The 16,825-nt window shown below is 42.5% G+C and overlaps 1 protein-coding gene and 1 pseudogene across 1 annotated transcript in view; one reads left to right on the plus strand and one right to left on the minus strand.

Moving 5' to 3' along the window:
- Nucleotides 1-16,825, minus strand: part of LOC148519915 (cytidine monophosphate-N-acetylneuraminic acid hydroxylase-like) — a 220,226-nt gene that overhangs the window by 55,899 nt on the left and 147,502 nt on the right. Inside the window, exons 5-6 of the mRNA XM_088475875.1 lie at nucleotides 8,800-8,990; nucleotides 5,250-5,397 (exon numbers count right to left, since the gene is read on the minus strand). Coding sequence (XP_088332001.1) covers nucleotides 5,250-5,397; nucleotides 8,800-8,990 — 339 coding nt within the window. The remainder of the gene's footprint in view (nucleotides 1-5,249; nucleotides 5,398-8,799; nucleotides 8,991-16,825) is intronic.
- LOC148519916 (P3 protein-like) lies at nucleotides 2,160-4,555 on the plus strand (annotated as a pseudogene).

Raw genomic sequence — 16,825 nt, forward strand, 5'->3', positions numbered from 1 at the left:
AGAACAAACCTAAACACCAGCGCTATATTTTGTTTAGTATTGCAGTGATATAAACGAATATGCCATTGGTGTTCAGCATTACTTACCTCGCCGGTGAGATGCAGCAACGTGCCCCTCATTGTCAGGGTCATCTGCTCAGCTGCTGGCAGCGATGGGCTTCTATGTCATGCGCAACTGTCAGTCTGGGCATGAGCGTGACAGTTTCACCTGACAGGGTCCCCGGCAGTGCCTGGAGTGATACAGTGACAAACGGCAGCAATCTTAGATTACCGCTGTTTGTTGAATATTGAAAGGATTACATAACTTCTTTAGTGAGTTCTAAAGGGGTTATGTATCATTGTTAAATGGGGTCGTTCGATTTAACAGTCCCAAATACCGATAATAGAAAAAGGGGGAAATGATTCAAGCCTTCTAAAGAGTGGTGAAGTGGATAAGGGAAGTTGCCCATTGCAACCAATCAACTTTTAGCTACAGGTAGAGTGTCTTGAGTACATTTTATAAAATGATAAGCACAGTAACAGCTGATTGGTTACTATGGGCAACTTCTCTTGTCCACTTCTCCACTCTTGATAAATCTTCGCCTAAGATTCAGTGAACACAGTGCTGAATCACATATATAAAGTACATAACATATGTAAGTGCAACTAAATTATAGTTGCTTTTACCAAACATTATTTTGCTGTTTTGAAGCAGAATACTATTATTTTGTATTGCACATTTACATTAAAGACAAATAATGGTGTTAGAATATTTACCATAAGCACCACAGCCTATTTGTGCTCAGTAAAAATAATATTTAAGAGGAATTGTATCGTAACATTTTCTAGTTAGAGTACACATTAGTCACAGACAGCAAGTGTTTTTATGCCATTAAAATACATTTAGGTGATTTAAGATTTTGTTTTTTGTCATTTTAATATACAGGTTGAGTCTCCCATATCCAAATATTCAGAGATACGGAACATTCCTAAATACAGAATTGTTTTAGCCTGACTGAGATAGTGAAACCTTTGCTTTTTGATAGTTCAGTGTACACAAACTTTGTTGGAGCCACAAAATTATTGAAAATTATTGAAAATATTGTATAAAATGACCTGCAGGCTGTATGTATAAGGTATATATAACACATAAATGCATTCTGTGTATAGATTTGTGTCCTATTCCCAAGATATTTCATTATGGTATGCAAATATTCCAAACTACGGAATATTCGATATCCAAAACACCCCTGGTCCCAAGCATTTTGGATATGGGAGACTCAAACTGTACTGCTTTTTTTCTCTATTTCTCACAATTTCTTAGGACTTACAACCTTTCGTCACTTATTTTTTTTTTTTATATTTCACTGTAGTTCTTCAAATTGAAATTACGTAAAAATAAACTATTAGTTACATTTTAATATTCGTGCTAAATATTTTAATACACATCTAACAAACTTGGATTTTAAATGATATAGTTAAACAATTTTTCTATTCTTATCCCAGAGCGCCCTTATAAAAATACATTCCTGGTGCTGCTGGCTGAGAGATCATGAGCTGTGTGGTGCAGGAACTGTGACTGTGCAAGCCAAGGAGGGATAACAGCCACAGACAGCTCACCGAAGAGTTGTAGGTGGGAAGATAATCCCGACATTTGCACTGGAATTGCCGAGTTGCCTGAAGAATCCTGTAAGTGTGGAGACACGGGTGAGCATACTTTGATAACAGCTACACAGGTGACAGCATACAGCCGTGACCCAGCAATGGACACTTAATGCACATGCCATGTGAGCAGTGAGAAATACGTCAGCTGAGACCCCCTGCAATAAGCCAGGAAGACATTAGCAGAGACCCTCTGCAATGACTCAGAAGGACATCAGCAAAGACCCTCTGCAATAAGTCAGAAGGACATCAGCAGAGACCCCCTGCAATAAACCAGAGAGACATCAGCAGAGACCCCCTGCAATAAGCCAGGGAGACATCAGCAAAGACCCTCTGCAATAAGCCAGAGAGATATCAGCAGAAACCCTCTGCAATATGCCAGAGAGACAATGCAAGCAGTGAGGTTGAGGTTCTCCCATAAACTAGGCAACGTGTCAACATGAAGTGAAAGCCTCAAACAGTCCTTGTGCTTTTGAAGTGTATCAGAGAGGACTGAGACCATTCCTTCTGTCAGGCACAATGCAGTATTCTCTATTTGCATTCCTTGGCTCTGTGCAGTCCCTCACATCTCCACAGCCAGCATCTGACTCACTATCTGATTCTCATCTCCTCGTTCCCAGCACAGGCCAGCCTTTGAACTCCTCTCCCATCTCAGTCATGCCTGTCTCCCCTACCTCCAGGACCATATCATCCTCTCCCACCACCACATCATTGCCAGGATTTCTGCAGATTGGGGACGGCGGCAGCTTACAGTTTAACTTTCCAGAACATAGGGCGGGTGTTATTGTGGTCAGCATTGGAGCTGCCCCTCACACTTCTAAACTTAGTGTCTCATCCCTGGACACATCAGTGTTGAAGGTTCTCAATGTGAACCGTCGGGCTGGGGGTTTGCCATATTAGGTGTTTGCACATATCTTGTCTGGGATGCCTGGCACTGCCCCCCTTCATTTGAGACTGAAGCTTCTAGGATCTGTAATCGAAGAACGGGATGATTTTTCTATCCATGTTGTCCCCAACGATAAACTCCAGAATTATCAGGATTTTCTGCGAGTCATTTCTCCGAAAGTCTCCTCCTCTATGGACTACTGCCCATCCTCTTCATTAACAAATGTGCCTTTGGATGTAAGGTGGACCTTGAGGTGCTGAAAAGCCTGATGAAACATCCCTACCCTCTCCTACTAGGCATTGTGGGACAGTTTGTTTTGATGCCTATTTATGCATACTTTCTCTCCCTGCTTCTTTTGTCTCTCCCAGCCATTAGCGTTGGGGCTAGTGGTTACCTGTTCCTCTCCAGGCGGTGGTGGTGGATATTTGTACAGTCTCCTGTTGGGTGGAGATGTAAAATTTGGCCATATCCATGACTTTGGTTTCCACGATGGCCGCTGTGGGCCTGATGCCTCTCTCGTCCTCCCTTTATGGGTGCTTTCTCAGTGTCCACCATACACTCCACATTCCATTTTTTAAAATCTTTGCCACTGTGCTGTTTATAGCTGTGCCAAACTCTACAGGGATGTTGATAAAATGGCGCTTCCCCCAGGTGTCTCGGATGCTCCTCCTCGTCATAAAGCCTTTCAGAGTTGTACTGATGGTGGGGAGGCTGATCATGGCCTATTAGATGGGCTCCTCCCTCCTGAGCCAAGTGCCCTCTATACTAGTGGTAGCAGGGGTTAGTGTACCGCTAGTGGGTCTCCTGACTGGATACTTACTTGCATTCTGCTTGCGACTATTCATTCCCCAACGTCGGACAGTAGGCATTGAGGTTGGGGTACAGAATAGCCTTTTGGCCCTGGCAGTTCTTCAACTCTCGTTCCAATGAGCTGAAGCGGACCTGTCTTCGCAGGCACCGTTCCTAGTGGCACTGAGCAGAACTTCTGAGATGTTACTACTGGGGCACAATCCTGTACTATATTATTAGCTACAAATTAGTAATAGAGGATTGGACAAACAGGTGTGGAGGTCATTGTCACATGCGAAAATTACAATAGTGTCTCAGTTGGCGGACAATCCACCATATATTAACCTATTGCTGTTGTTAATATATCAGAAATTGATGTTATAATAATGTTAAAACTAAAGTTTATTAGTATCTTTTAAAATTGAAACATAGGCACTCAGGATAAACCTATATAGACATGAACAGCATGAAAAAATATAGAAACATTGATTGTGTATAATATACTATATCTGTTAACAGTGATCCACTGTGTTTATACCTATATAGCAATACTGAAGGTATTAATTGATAATATACACAATTGGAATAGACAATTCATCAAATTACCACCCCACCCTAGATAGTATACATATCTAAATGCAATATCTCAATAGTAATAAACTCTACATATGGTATATCTAGTGAAAATGGTCCCTCAATGATCGGAACCACTGAATTAATTAATAGGGTAGAACTGACTCAACCTTCTAACATGGTATTTGTTGATAATGGTGTAATACACTATTGTCTTGGATGAGATGTTCTGATATTAAGTGGATCAACCTGTACATTAGATATATGTTTTTTATCTTCACACGTTATCTGTATATCACAATTTACATGTAAATGCAAAAAGGAAAACAAAAAGCGAAATAATAATAAACAAATACATAGAACATGAAAGAGGTATAATAATACCACAATGTTAAAATGCTGAACACCACGGATGCCACTTGTATATGTGTTTCTCTTTTTTCTCTCTTCTTAAACTATGACGATATATACTCCTGGGATGCACCTCCAGTTTTGAAATATACCTAGATATGTGTATCCAATCACAAAATACTCATAATTAGATCATTTTATTAACTGTTTATTTCCTGTGCAATCATTCTTTTTCCAATCTTCCCCTTCCTCCTGTATGATGTTACTACTGGTCCTGTTGCACCTTGTCTACCGAAAACTGAAAGACCGTAATTGATGTATTGGCTGTGTTGTACCAGCCGGCTTTACAACAAATTGTTTACATGCTTCTTGTATTTTTATTCCTATATCCCTGTGTAGTTATCTTTCTTGGTGTCTTCTCAAATTTCAGGCGAAGAGGTGGATTGTTGTACATCCTACTTTTTCTAGACATTCCTTTAAACCACAAAAAAAAGTCTTAATGGTAGTTGGTGACCTCAGGCAGATATTTACAGCACGTTGACTGAGTAAGACAATCTGATAGATCTCTCTCCTTTTAAATGTGCCTATGGCTCTACATTATTGGATTATCTACCCTCCACTGCTTTTTTTATGCTACTCCCTCATATACTTGTCCTTGAAAGCCAAAGGTCTGTGTTTAAAATATTCTTACTTTGTAATGTATGCAGGGTATTGTTCTAAACTTTTCCTTGTCCTGGTACGAATTAAACAGAAGTAAAACCGCAAAAAAAAAAAAAAACATTCCTGGAATATTTGCAAAATGCGTAACCAACGTCAGCCGCCTAAAGAATATTACTTATTTAATAGTCTTGTATTAGAAATTAGACTGCAAAGTGTAGTTTCATGAAGAGAACATTTTTCACCCACTGTTATAAAAGATTAGTGTTTAGCAATAATGCATGACGTCTGAATATGTAACCTTGTTTTCTGAAAAGAAATGTTAGCTTAAGAAAGAAAAAAAGCTGCCTGACCTGTTGCCAAATTCCAAAAGGCACAACATTGACATTTGTTAGCGTAACTCCGCTATTATCCAAGTTCCAAAACACAGGCCTCTCAGTTTTCCCAACAAATATTGGAACGTCTGGTCTTCTCTCAGATAGCTTCCTCAGTGTAGGATAACTAGAGATCAGGAGAGTCATGGTTAGTTTCTATCATTTCATGGAGGAGTTGAATCAAAGCTTGGAGAGTTGTATCAAAGCTTGGAGAGAGATATAGGGCCTGATTTAGACTTGTGAATAGAGAGAAATATCTCTCTCAACTGATCATATTGGTGAAACCATGCTGCACTGCAGGTGGGGCAGATTTAAAATGTGCAGAGAGATTTAGATTTGGGAGGAGTGTTTCCAAACTGACATCTAAATTGTAGAGTAATAATAAAGCTGTTCAGTATTTGTGGGCTACATGCAAAAGCAGCCAGTATTTACCCCACATGTAAATTTTTTTAGGTATTTACAATTTTACACCCCTTGCATTGCAATATGGTTTGTTCAGGTTCACAGTTGAGAGAGATATCTCTCTCTATTCCCAAATCTGAAGCAGGCCCATAGTACCAACCAATCAGCTCGGAACTGTCATTTTTCAAACACACCTCCCCCTTAGTATTACTATTTTATTTTATTATTTGTAGTCTGCAGCACAGTATGGTTACTACAAATTGTTATGGCAGTGTTTTCCTGTAACTGGAAATGGGAACTATGATAACAAATGTGCTAATTGAGATTATTAGGACATTATAGAGAACAGATATCCCGCTTAGAAATGTAATTTATTATACAGTAAATAAATTGAAATACTCAGACATAAAACTACTCTGGAGAAGCTTATTTCCTCAACATCAGAACATCCTTTTTAAAGTATGAGCTACTCCCTTCTGAACAAACATGCCTAATTATGGCTATATTTCCCCATTCATTTATATATGTCCCTTATTATGGGATACATTTACTAAAGTGTGGGGTTAAAAAAGTGGAGAAGTTGCCCATAGCAACCTATGAGATGCTACCTATCATTTTCTAGAAGGTACTAGACAAATGATAAGTAGAATCTGACTGGTTGCTACTGTAAACCCGCACTTTAGTACATATACCCCTAAGACTGAACATTTTTGGAAGACTAAATTGAAGGGACAACATAATATAACTCACATTAATAAATATATCTTAATGAGATTTAAAAGAAAAGGTCCTTTCAACACTTCAATAATGTCCATAATATATGTGTTATTATTATTGTATTCATACAGTTTTGTTCATATAAACCACATGCTTGATATACTGTAGTTATAAAGATGTGTCCACATATCCTCAAATTACACCAAATAGCCCATTTAATGCCATAGACTGCTATTATGATGTGTCATAACACTAAACCCAAGTACCTAGTACACTAGAAGCAAACTAAGATGCAATGTTGAGGAGAAAGTAGCACAATGGAGGAAAAAGTAGCACATTGGAGGAAAAGGCAGCACAATGGAGGAAAAAGTAGTAGAGTTGAGGAAATTGTAGAAACATTGAGAAGAAAGTATGCATCACAGGAATCTCATATATACCGGTAGCACAAAAGGGATGGGTAGATGAGGACACATCTATAAATCTGTTCAAATGAGGCCCGGGTGTTACTTTTTGTTATCTCTCACTGCATCTGCTTTCCCCCCTCCACCTTCATTTATTCAATGCAATGCCATTGAGGTCCATTGCTCCAATGTCAACCACAATACCCTTGTATGATACAAATAAATATATTATACCAGTAATTAGAAATGATCATAGTAGCCAGATATAGGTGTGAGTCTTTAATCTGAAAACTTAGTAACTGTAACTTTCAGAACACCAGAAATATAAGGTATATTATTGCTATAAGCTGAGGAGACCATATTTGCATATAATCAACAAGTGTCTCCTCCTGCAGCCGGTGGGGCTGATACAGAGTTGAATGTAAACCTGTTTGTGAAGCATACAGTATCTTGTGGGTTTTTGCTCTAGGCAGCGTGTGCAAATAAGGGTAATGCAGAGTTGCGCCATTTCAATTGCATCTCAATATTTGACTGAAAGGAGGGTACCGAATGTTCTCATGTAAGCAATGTTTACTGAGGGTGTCAAAGGCATCACAGGCTTTACAGAGTTGTGTGGGAGTGTAAATATGCCTTTGTTAGGATATGGGGTAAGTGCGCAGCGATGATGACGACGGATATATCTAACTAAGGTTATATCTAACTAAGGGTATAGATAGAGGCTGTCCAGCCATGTATGGGCAATTATAGTGATTTTATTCTGTGCATGCAATGCAGGAACAATTACAGCCTACTTGCGTTCAACTTTGCATCAGCTCCACTGTGAGTTGCAGGGGAGCCAAGGCGTGGAGAAGTGATTACCCAAACCAGAGTCTCTGTAGAGGCCCAGGATTGCAGGGCGGCTCTGTGCAAAATATATATAAATAAGACAACTAAAAGATGAGGGGGCATAGCCACGCCCCTACTGTGGCCATGCTCACCCTCAGTACCCGGGACCCACTCTGAGTCTCAGCTGCCCAACAATGGTAAACCATTACTGAGCAAGGGAAAGTTGAAGCATGTTCTGACGTGTTATGTCACATTTTCTGAAATATGTTCTGAAATATTAAATCCACCAGTTCCTGAAATATTATGTCATCCAATGTAGTAATGTCCATTAGTATTTTTACAGAGCCAACACGTAAAGCAAAGCCTGTACTGTAAATTATGAAGAGACATTATATGTAAGTACTAACTGAACTGAACCATTTATGTGTAGACCAGGGGTTCTCAAACACCCTAACAGTCCAGGTTTTAAGGATATTCATGCTTGTGCATAGATGATATAATCCAACTGACTTAAGTACTCCTTAAAACCTGGACTGTTAGAGTGCCTTGAGGACCACATTTGGGAACCACTGGCATAGACCATTTATGTTTATTCCCCTTAGTCAGCTAAATGTGGTCAACAGTGGTTCCACTGGTGATGGAAGATACCTGAGATGATCAGAGTGCATGTGGCTGATATAAATTAAGTCAGCATGGCACAATCTTTCCAGCCAATCTGATGGAGGCTCATGCACTAACCAGACAACATAAATTACATTTTAATATAAATAAAAGGATTTTTTCAGCATTTTAAAAGCTAAACAAAATAAGATAAACTTAAAATGTTAACCACTTCACAACTGCTCACATTCCCTGTTGAATTACTTTCATTGTAGCACATTTTTTGTTACTATTCAACAACTGATATAGCTATGAGATCTGTTATCCACAAAGTCCCAAAAAGCTCAAAGAAAAGAAAGAGAAACCATTTTACCTGCACTGTGATTATGCCTTAACACATACATAATCATCGGGTGTGGATTGCCATAGGCAGTGTGGAAAAACAGAATAAACTTTTAAATGTACTTTAGGATACATGGAGCTCCAAATTACAGAAACAAATCCTTGTCTTTAAAACCAAGTCCCAAGCTTTCTGTATTATAGATCCCATATACGTATATACATTTACTGGTGTTGGAAAATACCTGAGATGATCAGAGTGCATGTGGCTGATATAAATTAAGTCAGCATGGCACAATCTTTCCAGCCAATCTGATGGAGGCTTATGCACTAACCACCATCCACGAGCAAAAGCTGGGCCGATCAGCCAAGGATCAAAGACCATATACTTCTCTCCAAGCTTCACTTCCATGCAGGCATGAGTTAGATAGGTAATCTGCAAAAACATAGCCACCAGTTTTAGTCTCAGTTATTTAGCACTTCAAAACAGATTTGTGATCTTAAGCAGCAAGTAAAGCCATTATACAGTATGACATTATATCATTCTATATCTGTGTATTAATGGGTTGATTAGTGCTAGTTGTGGTGAGTGTAATTGCACTGAATTTGCAAGGACAATGAAGAGGAAAGGGGTTGTGTGTATTCTAGTGTTAGGTATGCCTCATTCATGACTTGGTCATGCCCCTTATGGTAGTATGGTAGGGCACACTGGCCCACTTGTGTGGACTTTCCATCCAGGGTAAATTACAATCCAGCCTCTGGACCAGATACTGTCGTTCTCATTGTCTGGTGCTGACCCATCTGGTCAGTGTCTATCCTTTTTGAATCTCTTGCATGTCTGTCATACTCACAGAGCTGCAGGACAGATCCAATTTGTGTGCACAGTAACAGATCTTAAATGTTAATTTTCCCCTCTCCCCTTGGAGTGCCGTATTGTATTCCTGGTCTGGGGACTACTAAGCTTATTTCACATATTCTGAATGCTGCAAAATCCTCTGTATCAAAATACTGGAAGAGCCCTTCATGGCCTCCACTACAGCTTGTGAAGAACGAAATTTGGTTTATTGCCTCCCTAGAGCAAATTACTTATCTTCTCCTGGGTAAGGTAAATAAATATAACCCCATATGAGAACCCCGGTTTGAGTTTAACTCTACCTCTTCTCCTACAACAGAGGTTCCCAAAGTCCACCATTACAGTCCACGTTTTAGGGATATCCATGCTTGAGCACAGGTGACTTAATTAGTACCTCAATCCATTTGATTTAACCATCTGGACTCAAGCTTGGATATCCCTAAAACGTGGACTGTAATGGCGGACTTTGGGAACCTCTGTCCTATAATGTAACAACCTTTTGTCATTCCCTAGCCTGACTTCTATTATGCTGCAGTTGATGTAAAAATACCATCTATCAATTTACCTATTAAAATATCTCCCTGACTGGAATCCTGTTCTCTTTTTGACCCCCTTCCCTTTCCCTCCCTCCCTATTCCTACATTTTACCTTTCAAAACAGAAAATTTTAAATGACATGCTATTCTTCTTTGTGTTCTTTATATCTTATTGTGTTAAGGTTATTCTGATGGACATTTATTTTCTGTTTGTACTTTTCATTTCAAAATAAAATGTTTACAAAAAAAAATTGTGCTTGAGAAGGAGAGTATAACTTACCTGTGTCCGGTCTGTGCTTTATATAGGTAAACCAATCAGTCAGTCAAACACCTGCTGACCAGCTAACCAGCTTCCTGCCTCCCTGCATTCTACAATGGAACTAAAATAATATGAACCACATATTAGCAGGACCGGCTCGAGGACCAACCACATATTAGCAGGACCGGTTCAAGGACCATTCCAGCTGAGCGGCTGCACAAGTGCTCCACCCCATAGTGCGAGCAGTGCGGCTGCCGCCAGGGCCCATACCGGCTGTGCAGTTCCCTTGTAGCCTGGCCTGGGTAGCGCTGGGCTCTCCCAGGTGGCTCAGACGCGACCCACGCCGGGCGCAATCTTGCAGTCGGCGACGCAGCGGCGTGACATCATAGGTCACGTCGCAGCACATTGTCCTGCCCATGCTCAGGCAGGGTGCAGTGGGGGCTGAGAAAGGTGATGGGGTTTGGAGGCTTAGGAAGGTGATGAGGGCTGAGGAAAGTGATAGGGCTGTCATCCAGGATGATGATGGGGGGCTGAGAAAGGTGTTGAGGGCTGAGGATGGTGATAAGGGTCTGAGGATGGTGATGTAGGGCTGAAGACAGTGATGAGGGACGAGTATGGTGATAAGGGTTGGGGATAGTGATGAGGTCCTAATGAAGGTGATAAGGACAGAGGACGGAGATGAGGTGCTGAGGGCCTGGGTGAGGGAGTGAGTGGGACGAAGTTACAACCCCCTGGCCTGGCCTGGTCTCTTTGGAGGGAGGCATTCAATGATCTCAATCTTCAGTAGGGGGCTGGCGGGAATCAATGTTTGTTTTATCGGTTTGAATCTATGTATTTAATTTATTTGTGTAGGCCAATGTGTACGTTTTTTCCCCCATAGGAGCCAATGTGTATTTTTTTTCTCCATGGGGCACAATGTGTTTGTGTGTTTTTTCCCTGTGGGGGACAATGTGTGTGTTTTCTTTCCCCTGTCGGGACCAATGTTTTTTTCCCTGTCAGGGACAATGTGTGTTTTTTTTCCTGTCGAGGACAATGTGTATGTTTTTTTTCCTGTTGGGGACAATGTGTGTGTGTGTTTTATTTTCCGTTGGGGACAATGGCCCTCATTCAGAGGCGGTTGCAAGAAGCGAGCACTCGCTCTGAATGAGGGCGCCCGCTTGACTTTTCAAGTGCGGCCTCCTGGTCGCTAGCTAAGCTGTGGGTTGCCACCCACAGCTTTAGCGACCGACCAGGTTGATGGTCGCGATGGTCAAGACCATCGCAACCATTGGGGCTTGCGACAAGACCCTAAGGTTGGGTCTCGGCAACTGCAAGCCCCAGGGAGCTTCCTGCTCTGATCGAGCAGGAAGCTCCCCACTGACATCACTGCTGATGTCAGTGTGGCCGCCCACAAAATGGCAGGCGCTTAAGTGAGTCTTTGTGGATCTGCAGGCTTGTGTCCGCTGGAAAGAGAGACACCACATAGGCTTTAAACCTAGGATCGAGCATGGTGGCCAAAACTGATTGATCACCCTCGAATCATGTCAAAGCGAATGAAGGGCTTCATCCTCAAGTCCCACATACTGAGCGGAATCGCTCTGTCTTAGCTCCTCCTTCACTTTCTCCAGCTGCTTCTGCGAAATCCTGATCGGGAGAATGACCTGGCTCAAGCTGGCAGTGTCTGAAATTACTTCACGTGTGGCAAGTTTGAACGCACAAGATGGAAATCATTCTTCACTGCGCTTGAGTCAGGTGCATACCCCCTCCTTTGCCTATCTCATAGGAGGATGTATAGGCTTGAATGACCTTTTGCTGCTCCTCTATCCTCTGAAGCATATAGAGGGTTGAGTTCCACTGCGTCACAACCTCTTGCTTTAGGTGATGGCAGGGCAGGTTCAAGAGTGTTTGCTGGTGCTCCAGTCTTCGGCACGCAGTCGCTGAATGGCGAAGGTGGCCAGAAATTTTTCGGGCCACGAAAAGCATCTCCTGATGCCCTTGTCATTTTTCAGAAAATGATGCACCACCCAATTTATTGTGTGAGCAAAACATGGGACGTGCTGGAATTTGCCCAAATTTAATGTCCGCAAACTATTGGTGGCGTTGTCAGATATCACAAATCCCCAGGAGAGTGTAAGTGGGGTAAGCCATTGGGCAATGATTTCCCTCAGTTTCTCTAAGAGGTTGTTGGCGGTGTGCCTCTTACTGAAACCGGTGATACACAGCGTAGCCTGCCTTGGAACGAGCTGGCGTTTCTGAGATGCTGCTACTGGTGACACTGCTGTTGTGCTGCATAAGGCAATACATCTACCCAGTGGGCTGTCACAGTCATATAGTCCTTAGTCTGCCCTGTTCCACTTGTCCACATGTCCGTGGTTAAGTGGACATTGGGTACAACCGCATTTTTTAGGACACTGAGGACACGTTTTCTGACATTTCTGTACATTCTCGGTATCAACTGCCTAGTGAAGTGGAATCTAGATGGGATTTGGAACCGGGGACACACTACCTCCATCAATTGTCTAAATCCCACTGCACTAATGGTGGATACTGGACGCATGTCTAACACCAACATAGCAGTCAAGGCCTCAGTTATCCGCTTTGCTTCAGGATGACTGCTGTCATACTCCATCCTCCTCACTAAGGACTGTTGGAGTGTCATTTGCTTAGTAAAAGAAGTAGTGGTGTTCCTACTTCCTCTCTGGGATGATGAACGACTCCCAGCAGCAATAGCAATGCAGGATCCTCCGGAGGAATCCCAGATAGAAGAGGAGTCAGTCATGTCAGTGACATGGCCTGCAGGACTACTTCCGATCCTGACTTAGGAGGAAATTGACGAGGATGGAGTTGACGGTGTGGTTTGTAGGTGCTTGGATACAACAGGACAAAGGGATTTAGGTGTCCCTGGACTGATTACGGTCTTAGCCAAAGTTTCTGAACTTGACAGTAACTTACGAATGCGCTGCAGGTGACATATAAGGGAGGATGTTCCTAGGTGGTTAAAGTCCCTACCCCTACTTATTCCGCCTTTACATATGGTACATATGGCAAGACAGTTGTTGTCCGGATTTGGATAGAAATATTTCCAGACCAAAGAGGTGGATTGTTTAGTCTTCTGCCCAGGCATGACCATGATGGGCTTTTTCATCCCATGGACAACAACTGTCTCCCCCAGTGCCTGATTTAAACAAACCACATCACCATCAGAATCCTCCTCGTCAACTTCCTCCTCAGCGCCAGCTACACCAATATCCTCATCCTGTTGTACTTCAACAGTGACATCTTCAATTTGAATATCAGCAACTGGACTGGGGTGCTCCTTCCAGCACTTGCAGAGGGCGTGCAAATGGTGGAAGGAGCCACCTCTTCCCGTCCAGTGTTGGGAAGGTCAGGCACCGCAACCACCACCACACTTGGACTCTCCTTGGGAATTCGTGATATCTTCTTAGAAAGCACAGTTCTTTGCTGTGCTTTTGCCAGCTTAACTCGTTTCACTTTTCTAGCGGGAGGAGGAGGGCTTCCATCGTCATGTGAAGCTGAACCACTAGTCATGAACATAGGGAAGGACCTTAGCTGTTCCTTGCCACTCCGTGTTGTAAATGGCATATTGGCAAGATTACATTTCAACTCAGACGATTTAAATTTATTTTTTAAGGTCATTTTACTGAACTTTGGCTTTTTGGATTTTACATGCCCTCTACTATGACATTGGGCATCAGCCTCGGCAGACGACGTTGATGGCACATCATCATCTATATCATGACTAGTGGCAGCAGCTTCAGCACTAGGAGGAAGTGGTTCTTGATCTTCCCCTATTTTATCCACCATTATTTTTATGGAGTGCATTATTTTATGGACTGCATTATTTTTATGGAGTGAATAACCCCTGTAAAAGTTTTTTTTTCTTTTTTGAAGGGCAGCATAGCCCTGCACCACACAGGACAGCACCTGTAAACATTTAAGAAGGGCAGGGGCCTACACCACAACACACTACAGCACCTGTAAAAATTATTTGTATTTTTGGGCTACAGCCCCTTGATAGGAGCACAGCACACCTGTGCACCTACCTATGCCGATGACACGTGTGGCTGGCTAACACGGCACGCACACAGAAAATAAAAAAAATATAATTTTTCACACTGGTGGTGGTAGGTGAAGAGAGCACCCCTGAAAGACGAGCACCCACTGAACACAGCACTACGGCCAGCCCCTATGGACAGGACAACAGCCAGCCCATATATGGACAACAGTAGCCAGCCAGCATCAGCAACAGCTCCCTCCCTCTTCACAGTCAGGGCCGTAGAAAGTGCTGCTGGGTCCAGGTAAAGAGGGGGCATGGCCTAATCGCAGGAGGCATGGCCACACCCCCTTGAGAAAAAAAACACTTTTGCAGTGCTAGGGAGGGGGCGCTGTGAGCCCTTCAGCCCAGCGCAAAGCCAGGGGGGGCGCGATCAGTGTGATCGCTCCCCCCCTCAGGCATAGGAGATTGCTGTGGCTGCTGCTTAGCAGCCGCGAGCAATCTCCCACTGCATCCCAGCACATGCTGTGTGCTGGGCTGCTGTGAGGGAAAGAGGAGGGAGGGGGCGGCGGCGCCGGATCCGGGCCCCTGCCAGGCCCCTCTGGAAGCCCGGGCCTGGGTAAATTGTACCCGCTCCCCCCCTCTCGGCACCCCTGTTCACAGTAGCCAGCCAGCCCAGTATTGTAATGTATATAAGTAGTGTTAGTGTACTACTAAGTTTATTATTTTTATTTATTTATTATCATAGCAACAGTACAGTAGCCAACAGCTCCCAGCTCCATCCCTCTGCCAGTCCCTATGGACAGGACAACAGTAGCCTGCCAGCCCCTATGTATGGACAGCAGTAGCCAGCCAGCCTCTTCACTGTAGCCAGCCAGCCCAGTATGTAATGTATCACACAACACTAGCCAACAGCTCCCAGCTCCCTCCCTCTGCCAGCCCCTATGGACAGGACAACAGCCAGCCCCTATATGGACAACAGTAGCCAGCCAGCCCCTATGTATGGACAACAGTAGTCAGCCAGCCTCTTCACAGTAGCCAGCCAGCCCAGTATGTAATGTATCACAACACTAGCCAACAGCTCCCAGCTCCCTCCCTCTGCACGCACACACGCACGCTCCACAGCAGGAATGAAAAATGGCGGTGATCGCGGGACCTTTTATAGAATCTGAAACCCGCAAGAATCCGACAGCGGGATGATGACGTTTTGCCTTGATTTATGTTCCGAGCCAGACGGGAAATCCCGAGCCTGACTCTGTTCCCGGCTCGGATCGGGGGGGGTTCGGATTTCAGAAATCCGAACCCGCTCATCCCTAGTTATAATAAACAAGGAGATATTTTGAAATTAAATCAAGTTCTTAAAGATATACTTCCTGAGTGACAGCAAATCTACTTTAGAGAAGCCTACCCCATTTTTTTTTTTTAAAGATATATTTATTAAGATCCACACAAAAAGCATCGAAATATGTCTACAAAAAGACAGACAAGTTTCACTGAGCATAGCAATATAAATACACAAGAACATAATTCAGTGTTAAGAACAAAACTGTGGGATACAATTTTAAAAGAAAAATAATGATAAAAATATAGAGATCAGCAAAAAGAGCAGAAGATATAGAAGAAAAAAGGAGACAGCATGGCTAGTACTGTCAAAGGAGAAGAGTAAAAGGAGGAGAAAGATTAAGTGAATGGGGAACTAGCATTGAATGAAGACAACCAAGGGGCCCATATCTTATCAAATGTTTTGCAAGAGTGGTTAAGGATACTGGTCATGTATTCCAAATGCTGAACCGACCAGACCCTGTTAATGACTGATTGTAGTGAGGGAGGCATTAACTGTTTCCAATCTGCTGCAAGCTGACAGGTAGCAGCCGATTAATTTGTTTTGATGATAAGTGTCAGCCGGAAAAGGTAGGGGTAGAAGAAAGAATTTGGGGTCTAGAGGGATCGGGAGATGAATAGCCAAAAATAAGTGAGTTTTGGACAGCTCCACCAAATGTGGAAGTACGTGCCTTCTGACAAGCACCCACGCCAACATCTATCGGATGCGTCAGGGAACACCTTTTTTAGTCGGGAGGGGACCAAATACCATCTGTAAAGAATTTTATAGACGTTCTCTTTTATTCTGACGCATCTGGAACTGGAGGCGGCTGTAGCAGGGAGTTACACAGCATGGGGTCCCACTGCCTTAATGGTAATTAAATTGTATTTTTATTCATTAATGGCATCAAAAACATGCAACTACTGTCCTAGATAAACTAGTAGTTACATGACATTTTTCTCTAGTGCAGACAATAATTGATGAAAAACTTTCTGTTTTAAATTTATTTTCAATAATTAATTATCACATGATAAAATATGATAGAATAATTTAAATGTAACTTCACTTTTTTGGTTTATATTATTCTTTTGTCTACATTTATTTTATTTTTTGTTCTATTCCTTTGGAATTTTTGCACTGATTCCAGATTGGAACATGATGCTGTTTGTATTTACAAATGTACACTTTTTGAGCAATTCATTATTAGATCATACCTTTATAATTGTCACATTATTTATATAGTAATAATCAAATACCTGGGGTACACACTCAGTGGGCTCTATCAAGGGCAACATTTGTATATTCCAAG

This window comes from Taudactylus pleione, unplaced genomic scaffold (assembly GCF_031769625.1).
Source record: "Taudactylus pleione unplaced genomic scaffold, aTauple2 ptg000179l, whole genome shotgun sequence".
NCBI classification, from domain to species: domain Eukaryota; kingdom Metazoa; phylum Chordata; class Amphibia; order Anura; family Myobatrachidae; genus Taudactylus; species Taudactylus pleione.